Here is a 12,594-nt window from a genome sequence, read left to right as displayed (position 1 = left end):
CTTCTCTCTGGCCGCTATCTCCCGACTCAGTTGGCTAGGCTGCCGCTCCCAATACAGGGCAGCTGCACGCCCGGGGTCTACTTCAGTGGGGGTCTGGCCCAGCCGGCGCTCCCCAGTGTCGACTACGATCAGCACTCTCAAAGGGGAGCCCCGCTGTGTCGCGGCCGGCTCTGCTGCCTTGCAGCTGCCTCCCCGCGGAACCTCAGCCGAGGCCCGCGACCCTGGAGCGGCCTGCTTTGCTTTCGGGGCCTTCTTGGCCAGGCGGACTGCCGGGGCCAATGCACGCCTGGGCGCGGTCACTTCCGGAACAGCCAGTGCCGCTTCGGTATCAGATGCCAGCCGGGGACAGGTCTCCTCGGACAACGGGCACAGTGCGGCCAGATTCCACAACAGGTCCTGGCCTGCCTCCCCAAGCAACTTTCCATGAGCGCCCAGGACGGATTCCGCCACCGGTGTCGGGGGTGGGGATACGGGCAGAGGAGCAGTGGCAACCACTGCGGGCAATGGAGGAGGCGGTATGGCGGGCAGCAGCAGACCGAGCCCCTCAGCTGCGATTGCCGACCCCCTCAAGGGCATAGGGACGTGGGTCGCCTGCCCACCCCACCAACTCCGTCATCCTCTCACGGGCCCGCACGGCAGCCACTATCTCCCTCATCTCCGCCGCCCAGTGCTCTATTAAGAAGCTTACCTGCTGCTGGAGGCGGTGGCACATCTCCTCTGTCCGGGCCTTCACCCACGCCGCTGTTACTGGCGCGGTCTCCGGAATCTCGGGACTCGGGACGGGAGTTGCCATGCTGCTGCACTGTTGGGATCCAGGAACGGAACGAATGCAGGATCCTGGAGTCCCTGCCTTTTTATCTTCTCGGTCACATCAGGCAGCCTCTCCGCCCGCCTTCCCCCTTGGTTTTCTTCCAGCACTCCTCCTTTGGGGGTGGAGCTTCACCTTCGCGCCTTCACTGCTTGGGGAAGATGACTCGAGCGGGAAACTTTCGCGCCAAGATAGCGGAACTTCAACTTTTTCGGCAGGACACCGCTGACGGATACTTCTAAGGCGCACATCCACAGGTAAGTGGACTGTCCAAATCCTGTTCGTGACGCCAGAAGAGTCGATGTGTACCGCCCTGAGAGGGGCTCGGCCGCTCCCTGGCTTGGCCGGGCCGTTTGAGGTCCGGGCTCGGGTTGTCGGTGGCTCGAGCGCCTCTGGACCGGCGGCCACGTCACTCTGTTAAGGGGAGGCAGTGGGGTGGTGGTGTGGGACGAGGTTCGCAGCCGGGGGCCGCATTGTCGTTGTACGGGTCGTGACGCCACCCATGGGTCGTGGTGACGGGATGCACCACCGCTGCGGCTGGAGTGAAGGGGGCTCCCGGGATCGGTGTTGAAGGCGCAGCCTGGATGTTAGCCCCTCCGTGGGTAGGGGCAGTGTGTCCCGGGGCCCAGCGGGACAGGCGATTATGTTGTCGGGGTGCAGGGTGCCGTGCTGCGGTGCGGGGTTGTGCCTGGATGGCACTGGTGTACTCACTATTAATTCACACTAAGAGTCACTGGTAAACCAAAGTTCGGGTATGGTCGGGTCCCGCAGCCGGCTGCTTGTGTCCCTTGGGAGGCTGATGGTGGCCCCTTTTCCTTGCACCTCTTGTTTTGACTTTTGGCTCCCCTGCCTGGACAGTGGTAGCCCGCTCCCCGGCGTTTAGCTGCCGGAAGAGGCCTCAGTTGCCCGCAGGCGCTGGCCAAACGGATGTTTGGCCCTTGGCGGTGGCTCTCACCCGGTATCGGTGGGCTCTTGCCTTCTTTCGGGACTTTCGGTGAGGATGAACCCGTGAGGTCCAGACTGCAATCAGTGAATTTGCCTAAACTCAGTGGCTTCTAAGCTAGGACGGGGTCTGAGTACCTGGTTTCTGGTACTCCGGTAAACTGTTGACTCCCCGGTTCAGGGCCGGCGGGCTCCAACCCTGGCCCAGTCCCTACGGTTCCGCCGGTCGCTATACCGGTACTCCTGCAGGCGACCACCACCGTCTGCCTGCCTGACGTTACAGGGATCCCTGGCTCTTCTCCTCCACACCTCCTGTCAACTCCCTACAACCAACTGTTTGAATCTCCTCCCTCAGGACAGTAGTCTTCTCGGTGGGCATGTCTTTCTGCCTTACTCCGCCCACCTGGTGTACCCTACTGGCCCTGAGGGAGGCATCAGGTCTCCCTTTCAGGTGACGGGTGTGTCCTCACAAGGGGTCGGGGTGTGTGTGTGGTGTGGTGGATTTTGTTACCTGTGACCCCTGGGGTCCAGGGCGTCACATGTTCATTCTAGACCGGCAGATGTGGCACACTACGGGAGGAAGAAAAGGTGTCTCTAATGACTGGACGTTGGATAGCAAGCAGCTTAGGGGCTGGAGAGATGACTAGTGAGGTGAGCATAAGTATTATTTTGATTTTTTTTTTTTAAATATCTTATGCATATTATGCTCTGGCGTCTGGAGAGACCCCCTGAGGATAATAAGAGATATTGAGTTGTTAAAGAATAATTTTGTTGCAAAACAAATTTCCCAGGAAAGTTTGTCCATCAGATAAACTCATTTAAAAATTTTAACCATTTATTCTCCTGCTGGCATTTGAGGTAGTTTTAATTTGTACCAAATTTATTTTGGATGTAGAAGTTTCAAATCACATTGCATTGAATTTGCCAGCTGAATTCAAGCAAATCTGACCAAATTTAAATTTTGAGATAAGGGTGTTTTACACGCTGCGACATCACCCGCCTCCGTCGTTAGTGCGTTATGTGGTGATCGCTGCCGTAGTGAACAATATCGCTATGGCAGCGTCACACGCACATACCTGTTCTGCGACATCACAAAACGGCAGTCCAATAGAAGAGGAGGGGCGGAGATGAGCGGCCGGAACATGCCGCCCAGCTCCTTCCTTACTCATTGCCAGTAGATGCAGGTAAGGAGATGTTCGTCGCTCCTGCGGTGTCACACATAGCAATGTGTGATGCCGCAGAAACGACGAACAACCTGCGGCATGCACCATCACCGATATTTGGAAAAAGAGCGACGTTTCAACGATCATTGATCGTCGCTCCTTGCTGTCACATGCTGCGATGTCGCTAACTACGCCGGATGTGCGTCACTAACGACGTGACCCCGACGATATGTCGTTAGCGATGTTGCAGCGTGTAAAGCACCCTATAGTCGCTCATACCTAGTCATGGCTGAAGTCACAATGTAGCCCCAGTCTTAAGACCCTGTCACACACAGAGATAAATCTGTGGCAGATCTGTGGCAGATCTGTGGCAGATCTGTGGCAGATCTGTGGCAGATCTGTGGCAGATCTGTGGCAGATCTGTGGTTGCAGTGAAATTGTGGACAATCAGTGCCAGGTTTGTGGCTGTGTACAAATGGAACAATATGTCCATGATTTCACTGCAACCACAGATCTGCCAAAGATTTATCTCTGTGTGTGACAGGGCCTTTAGGGTTGACGGTAGACTGTGGCCAAGAAATACCACTTTGATGTTGACCAGGACACGTGATGGCACTAAAGGCATTTTGCAAATTTTGATAGAAGGATAAATGTGTATTAACCGTTGAGAAAAAGACTGAGTGAATATTGAAAGGTGGTGACTAAAGGTAGTCATAGAAGTATGGGTGTAGCTTGCCAAACATTAACACACCATGATCTTTCCTTCATTTTCTACTATGTGATAACTTGTTCTCTCTTGTCACCTGCACCTCAAAATCATCTCTAAAATTCAATTTTTTTTATACCTTTGACAATGCAGAATTCTTACTGTTGCTCTGGTTCATTCTCGCCTGGACTACGGCAACTCTCCATTGATTGGTCTTCCTTTCACTAAATTCTCCTTTCTCCAATCTACTAAAAAATGCAGCCAGGATGATATTCCTCTCCAACCGCTATGTTGAAACCTCCTAAATGTGCCAATTTTTGCACTGGTTGCACTTTTGTATTGCCCAATCAATACTCAGAATTCGATATAAATGTATCAATTTTGCATATAAAGTGTTCCACAGTTTTGCACTGCCCTACATCTCCTCCCTCATCTCTGTCTATTATCCTAACCTTCCTTTCTGTTCCGCTAATGAACATAGATTAACCTCCTCAATGATGTCAACCCCTCACTTCCATCTCTAGGACTTCTCTTGTGCTGCACTGGTTTTCTGGAATGCTCTAACCCAGACAATCCGGTTAATTTCCATTATCTACAGTTTCAAGTGTGCCCTAAAATGCATTTTCTTTAGACTGGCCTATCATATTCCTAAACTAACTATCCTGTATTCTCTCTTCCATGCACTCAATATTTCTGTGTATCTGTACTTATACAAATATTGGCTGGTAACTGGTTTATACTGCTTTATTTGAATGCCCCTATTTATTATACTGATGGTGTGACCTTACACGACACGCACTTTATTTTTACCTTCTGTGATACCTCTATTTCCTCACAAATTAAGAATCTACAAGGGAAAGGAATTGGCATTTCCAAAAGAGATATAAAAACTGGATTTTTATTTATTGATATCTTCATTTAAAAAAAAAAATCACATGCACAGTTCTATATTCACCCTCTGACGCATTTTCATCTCTATGACTAAGGAGTCAGGACATATGATATGTCAGAAACGCGTCAGTCGGTTAACATGTGATTTTTTTTAATAAAGAATTTTTTAATGAAAATCCAGTTTTTATATTTCTTCTGGACATGCCAAATCCTTTTCCTTGAGTTTTTTTTTTTAACCTTACTGTAGACCAGAATGAAGTGGCTCCCATACAGTGTGCAAGGGATGAACAAGCCAACACATGCGTAGAGTCTACAAACATTCCTTACTTTGTCATTCCTCACAGATTGATGCTTGTGAGAAGGAACCTTACTTCTCCTGGTATTTGTTGAACTATGTGTTAAAGTCCTATTAAACAGAAAAAAATATTAACAATAGCATTTGTTATCATATCTCTATTGTGTATATAAGTTCATTATTACACAAGCAAATGTTCTATCAATAAATTGCAGTTGTGATCAATGGAAAGTCGCTAGTAGTTCATGAAAGCATGTATGATGAGGTGGTGACATTGCACACTGTTCACACACTGTATAATGGGTGGTTTACTCACTTTGCTTGCTTTGCGAGGTACACTCAGGAAATATTTCCATTTAAAAGTCCAATTGGTTTATTCAATCAGCATAAATCTCTCCAGGAACATAAACATAGACAGATTTCAGATCCGGTATATTCGCGGTACTTGCGTACAATTCATATACAATTCTCCATTAATATAATGCACTTGAAGTATGCTAATGAAGCTATCTGACCTCCAATCAGGTATGCACTCACGATACTATAGTCCGTATCCTTTGCGTGTCAATACGCTACTGACTCGAGTCAGCAAACGCACAGGTTCAGATACACCACCAGTAGCCTAGTGGAGCTTACTCAACCTCAACTCACTCTAGTCAGTGGAAGCAAACCCTCACCTTCCTCAGCTGAGTTCCTTCCAGAGGCTTCAACACCTCTACGAGAGCTTGGCAGCCTCACCACACTGGTCCTGCCAGTGCACACACTCTCTCAGAGGCTGTTTCTTACACAATGCCCCTCAAACACTGAACACCATCACTCCATGTGCCAAACACACAGACTCCATTTTACCTCATGTGACCTGTCAGACACATGTCAAACACACCCATGGGTGGGGTATGTGGATGACCAGTTCCAACCCTTCTCTCCATTCATCCGTGATCCTGGACCCAATGAATACTAAAGCAAACATTTGTAGGCACTACAAGTACCAGCACAAACTTCTAGGATTTCCCCACTTATGTGGTACATACTGGCCATTAACAATGTAGCCGGTCGCTTTCTTGCAGGTGGTAACAACTTATTACAAGGTGAATTTTTTTTATAACTATCAATAATTTTTAAGCAAGTTGAAAGATCTGGTTTTGCGAGGGTTGAATGATATTATGATTGCGAGCAGCTATTAGGCCATGTGCGCACGTTGCGTTTTTTCATGCGTTTCCGCAGCGTTTTGAGCTGCAGTATTTTAATGCAAAATTGCATGCATTTTGTTTTCCAAGCAAAGTCTATGGGAATAGGGCTTTCTTGTGTGCACGATGCTTTTAAAAACGCTGCGTTTTTGGGGTCAAAATCTCTGCGTTTGAAGAAGCAGCATGTCAATTGTTTTTGGCATTTTGGCAGCGTTTTGGTAACATTGGAGTCAATGAGAATCATCAAAACGCATCCTTAAAGAAATTCCTAGCGTTTTACATGCTTTTTTGATGCTAAACGCATGATTTTTGGAGAAAATCAAAGCATGTGTTTTTGGCATTATAGTGATGTCAAGAGGTTTCCAATTGCCCACACATCCATTCCGACTTTAAAAAAATGAGTCAAACAATACTTTTACTTTATTTTGAACATAATTCTTAAATCTCATTAATCATTTTCAGTAAATTATCATTATAGTGTATGCATTAAAGGTTATTATTTATTTTTTTCAATTTTTTCCTACTGTTTGAATGTTCAAACTTTATTTAAATGTGTATTTGTATTGAAAACGCATCTCAATTTAAGCACTAAAAATGCATGTAAAACGCGGTCAAAACGCGACAAAAACGCGGCAAAAACGCTTGCGTATTTCCTGCATTTATGTGGTCAAAACCAGTTTTGATAATGACAAATTCTGCCAGAGGATGAGTTCATTTCTGCAAGTTACTGAACGCAACGTGCGCACCGTCAATATCGCTTTGTTTTGAATGATATTGCGATTTTAAGGGCAATTTTTGCCCTGACTAAAGCGGGCTTTACACGCTACAATATATCTAACGATGTGTCAGCGGGGTCACGTCGTAAGTGACGCACATCCGGCATCGTTAGTAATATTGTGACGTGTAAAACCTACATGCGATTGCGATTGAACTAAAAAACGTTGATCGCATGCACGTCGTTCAATTACTAAAAATTGAATGTTTGGTTGGTCAATGTTCCCGAGGCAGAACACATCGCAGTGTGTGACACCCCGGGAACGATGAACTGCAGCTTACCTGCATCCCGCGGCTCCCGCCGGCAATGCGGAAGGAAGGAGGTGGGCGGGATGTTACGTCCCGCTCATCTCCGCCCCTACGCTTCTATTGGCCGGTTGCTGCGTGACGTCGCTGTGAAGCTGAAACGTCCCTCCTACTCCAGGAAGTGGATGTTTGCCGCCCACATCGAGGTCATATGGAAGATAAGTACGTGTGACGGGATTTAATCGTTTGTGTGACACGAGCAACAAATTGCAAGAGCCGCACATACAATGGGGGCGTGTCACATCGCATACAAGATCGCATACCAAATTGTAAGGTGTAAAGCAGGCTTTATAAGGGTTTTACTCTGTATGTCTTATGTTGTTTGTACAAGTATCTTCTGAATTATAAAGTGCTATGTAGTATGTTGACCCTGTAGAGATAAAAATTATTATTATTAATTATTATTATTCAACATCTACATATGAAAAACGTAAAATTTTTTGCTAAATTTTTATGGATGTCTTCTCTACCCCCATGTAGATTCGAACAACATAATGCCCGGTCCCGCCATAGTCACTCTTGCCCTCTTCCTTATTATTTTCTGTCTTTTGAGCAAAGCATTTTATAATCGGACGAAAAACAAGAACAAGAATTTTCCTCCAGGACCAAAGTGTTTACCCATCATTGGAAATCTGCACATATTTGATGTAAAGAACCCTTCCAAAACATTCACTCAGGTAAGAGCCTCACCTGATCATTTTTGCCTCTTGCTGTTACCTTGGGTTCCATGGAGCCAAGAAAATCATCTCATGTGACTTGGAATGATATGGCAAAAATAGCCAATTTTTTTGGTCTTGTTGGTAACATTAGGGGTGGGACTGTCTCTTAGAGCTGTGTCTTGTTGATGATGCCCCATGGGAAAATAATATTTAAATTAACGCTTATTAAGATATAGACCTTTAGAGAGATTTGAAACTGATAATGTGAAGACCACAATTTCATGATTATGATGATGTCATGCGTTGTTTGGTTCCACACTCGCGGGGTGCCACTACTGTGTTGAACTCTGTTCACATTATAGTGTCTGACAGGCAACCTGAGGTCTCCTACTTGCTCAGCCTGAGCCGAGCAATGGCATATTAATTTCCACTGCTCCCCAGCACTGCTGGAGTTAATTATTGTGGATTTGTGTGTGGCTCCTAGGAGCAGGTTGCTAATTACCACCCACAGTCATCTCTTTCCTATTTAAGGTATGGGAGCCTGTGTTTCTGAGCCAATAATAGCTTCAGCATAGCTCCAGAGATTCCAGTCCTTTGTGGTGATCCATTCATTGGTAATCTCTAATTTGCTATTTTGAGTGGTGGGGAAGCTTCCCTGTCGTGAATTTGCCTTTTTCTTTTTTTCCCCTGCACACGTTTTCTCCTTTGTGTCTGAGTGCAGTGTATACAAGCTCTCTTCTCCCTTGTCTGTGTTGTTTCTGTGGGGTTTTGTTACTGTATTTCCAGCCCGCCCCAAGGGTGGGGGACAGGGGGAGTAAGATCAGGGCTTGGACAGGAGTCCGGGTCATGGTGGGGGCTCAGACCTCGCTACCATCAAGCGTACCTGTGGCACCCCTGAGGCTCAGTCGCCACAGGGAATTGCATCTGGTTTAAGTTGTAATTCTCTCCCGGGTGAGAAGAGGTTAATCACTGGTTTGTTTTACTTCCACAAATCCTGAGCTCATAACTTACATAAAACACCCAGATAGTGAGCCAGGCACAACACACAGGAAACCAGGCTGGGAAATCCTCCAGCACTGCTGAGCCATTCCAGATGGTGGAGGCTGCTCAGTCAGTGAGTAAGACAAAGTTTCATTTTCAGGGAGAGAACAGCTCAGGACAGAGAACAGAGCAGACAGCCTTGAGAGAGCAGCTTTTAACAGGCTGGTCCTGGGATAGGAGATAAGTGGAGATAGCCCCAGGGCCTGTGTATGGGGGTGGAACATTGTACTGGTGTGGGGAGGGGGGTCATCATTATCACTTCCTTTTCGGACAAAATGAGAGCACTTTTACTTTCTAAGAAACTCACATAGATCATTAATATTTTCTAGGGCACAATTTTATCATCCAGAAGACACAGAGGGGGTATTTTACTTTGTAGGGGTAACAGTGATGGGCATTATTATGTGGACACTGACAGGAGCACTGTTATGTCACATAGTAGGTGCAGTAATAGGGACACATAGCGGCTCATTATTGGGGTATCAGCAGGAGGAGGAGTTTCTGCAGGTTGGGAATAGATAGGGACGGTGCTGGAAATGTGAAAATCAATAGCAAGAGCAATTACCCAAATGGAGAGGAAGGTAAATAGCAGAGTAATGAATAAAATATAACTTTTAATATTTACTTTAAAAACAGGGGAAATTCACAGACAATTTACACATATAGTGATAATCCGATACTGAAGAAGGTTAACAGAAACCAGAAGGTCAGCTGACCTGTATCGGAAAAGACACCAAAAGCCTACTACACAATGAAAACTGCAGAGGCTGCAAAAGAGTCTCCCTAGGGAGACTGGAGTACGCCACCAATGGATCATATTTTGAGGGGTTTGTGGTGGCTAGGTATTAAGTAGCTCCCCCTCTGTGCAATTTTGGCTATTTAACTCCTTACGATCAAATCTTTGATTTGTGGATAACTTTTGGTTCTGCAGGTTCTAGTTTAGGAATTCCTGTAGGGAATCCCAGGGAGAGTCATCGGTGAGCGGGGGCGCTATTTAGGGGCGCCGACCTCCGCGGCAAGGTAGGGTCATCTCTTAGGGACGTCATAGGGCCCTGTAGAATGCGTATACCGTATACACCTACTTTTACTCCCTTATTAAGGTCTACTGGTTTTCTGTTTTACCATTTTAAATGGATATTTCAATGATATCTTCACTCATTGTGTTTTCAATTTTCAATAAATTTGTAAGTTCCAGGAATTTTTTTGTTTGTTAATCAGCAAGACTTATATTCAATTATATGGTCACTGTATATGGGTAATATTTTGTACAGTAACTTTTTTTCTTTTCAGGAGCAGCATGTTCATCTGCTGAGGGTCCATTTACCCAGTATGATGAGAATGGTTATACACAGTTACTTCACTTAGGGGCCAATTTAGATGTGTTTTGCCCCCTGTATACAGAACCTCTCGCTATTCCTCTCCTCCATTTAAGGCCTCTTTCATACGTCCGTGAAAAACCACACACGTTTTGCCCGTATGTGTGAAAGGTGCATATGGCCCTCCGTGTGCCGTGGCTTTGGCATCTGAGTGTTCTCCGAGTGCTATCCGTGATAACACACAGAGAACAGGAACTTTCTGCTCACCTGTTCCTGGAGCTGCTGTCCGTAGTACTAATGTCTTCCACTCTGCGGTCTTCGGCCCTGACGACTCTCCGCTGCTGCTTCCGATCTTGCCAACTCCCCGCTGCTGCTGCTTCCAGTCCTGCCGACCCCCCGCTGCTGCTGCTTCCAGTCCTGCCGACTCCCCGCTGCTGCTGCTGCTTCCGTTCCTCGGTGCAATGAATGTGCGATGAGCATAATGAGTGGAGGTCGGAAGCCAGTGACAGCAGCAGCAGAGACAGCAGAGCTGGAGAAGGTGAGTACAGAAATTAATTTTATTTCAAAGAAACGTTGTTTTCTCCGGTACGTGTCACACGGATCACATCTGTGCGGTCAGTGTGACACCTGTGCTGCCGGAGAAAAAACGGACATATCTTCATGTGGGGCACACAGACACACGTATGCTCCACATGGACACACGGTCCATAGGAAAACACGCAGATGTGCGCAAACCCATTGATTTTAATGGGTCTACGTGTGTCCATGTCGCCGGTACATATAAAAATGGACGTCACACATACCGGAGACACGGATATATGAAGGGGGCCTAAAGTATAGAAAAATACATCATCAGAACAAGTATAAACGATAATTATATTAATATTATAAAATACTATGATATAACCTGGCACTGTATAATCCTGCATTTTATCTTACAGCTGAGCAAGAAGTTTGGCCCAGTGTTCAGTGTCCAATTGGGGACGCAAAAGATGGTGATTTTGTATGGATATGATGCCGTGAAAGACGCTTTCATGAACCACGCTGAAGAATTGTCTGAAAGAGCCGACATACCAATATTTACAGAAGCATCAAAGGGATATGGTAAAAACAGGCAAACAACCCAAACGTGCATGTACACAGCAGTGCCCGTGTGATCAGCCACTGGACAGTACCTATGATTGACAGATGCTCCCCCAAGATGCAAATTTTGCTGCATGCTTGAGGCATTGTTTTTATTTTTTCTCCAATTCTGCTCCTTTTTTATAAAATTTGTTGGGTTTATCTAATATATAAAGCTGAATGTGTGTATGTGTGTGTGTGTGTGTGTGTATGTGTGTGTGTGTGTGTGTGTCCAGGATTGGCATCTGCATTGTCGCAGCTACAGCCACAAAATTTTGCACACACACACGTCTGGACCCCGAGAGCGTCATAGGCTATGTTGTGAGGCGAAATTTGAACCCCGCGCGTTCCAATTTACCAATCAATTATGCCCCTATCTACATAATGGGGAAAAAGTGAAATGAAAAGTGTATCCACACCGTCACATTTACAATCACGAAATTTTGCACAGACACCTCATATGACCCAGGGAACGTCGTAGATTATGTTTTGACAGGAAAATTTAACCCCGCGCTTTACAGTTACTCTCCAAAAAACATGCCTCCATTAAAGTAAATGGAGCCCCAAATACAGGTTATTAGTAGAAGCTGTGATTGGTTGCTATAGGAACAAAAGACATTGTTAGTATAAGAAGCTTATATGTGAGGTAAAAAGATGTCAGTGGGGAGACAGAGAGAGACAGAGAGACAGACAGAGAGACAGACAGAGAGATAGAGGCAGACAAGGAAAGATACAGATGGTGAAAGAGACAGACCTGGAAAGGGACAGACCTGGAAAGGGACAGACCTGGGAAGGGACAGACCTGGGAAGGGACAGACCTGGGAAGGGACAGACCTGGAAAGGGACAGACCTGGAAAGGGACAGACCTGGAAAGAGACAGAAAGAGATAGATCTGAAAGAGACAGACCTGGAAAGAGACAGACCTGGAAGGAGACAGACCTGGAAGGAGACAGACCTGGAAGGAGACAGACCTAGAAGGAGACAGACCTGGAAGGAAACAGACCTAGAAAGAGACAGACCTGGAAAGAGACAGACCTGGAAAGAGACAGACCTAGAAAGAGACAGACCTGGAAAGAGACAGATGGGGAAAGAGACAGACAGACAGGCAGACATTGAAGGAGGAGACAGCCAGAGAGACAGACAAAGATAGATGAGGAAAGACACAGACCTTGATAGAGACAGACGGGGAAAGAGACAGAGAAATAGAGACACAGAAGGAAAGAGACAGACAGAGACAGGCAGACAGGGAGAAAGACAGACAGGAAAAGACACAGACAAAGAGATGGGGAGACAGACCTGGGAAAGAGACAGACCTAGAAAGAGACAGATGGGGAAAGAAACAGAGAGATAGAGACAGACAAAAAAAAGAGAGACAGACAGACAG

General features: G+C 46.3%; 1 protein-coding gene across 1 annotated transcript in view; it reads left to right on the top strand.

The window, feature by feature from the left end:
- LOC142297001 (cytochrome P450 2K4-like) overlaps positions 1-12,594 on the top strand; it is a 90,239-nt gene that overhangs the window by 25,006 nt on the left and 52,639 nt on the right. The window contains exons 2-3 of the mRNA XM_075341208.1: positions 7,553-7,749; positions 11,030-11,192. Coding sequence (XP_075197323.1) covers positions 7,567-7,749; positions 11,030-11,192 — 346 coding nt within the window. The 5' untranslated portion in view covers positions 7,553-7,566. The remainder of the gene's footprint in view (positions 1-7,552; positions 7,750-11,029; positions 11,193-12,594) is intronic.

This window comes from Anomaloglossus baeobatrachus, chromosome 3 (genome assembly GCF_048569485.1).
Source record: "Anomaloglossus baeobatrachus isolate aAnoBae1 chromosome 3, aAnoBae1.hap1, whole genome shotgun sequence".
In the NCBI taxonomy this organism is placed as follows: domain Eukaryota; kingdom Metazoa; phylum Chordata; class Amphibia; order Anura; family Aromobatidae; genus Anomaloglossus; species Anomaloglossus baeobatrachus.
Note: the sequence above shows the minus strand (reverse complement) of the source record. Positions and strands in the feature narration are given on the sequence as shown.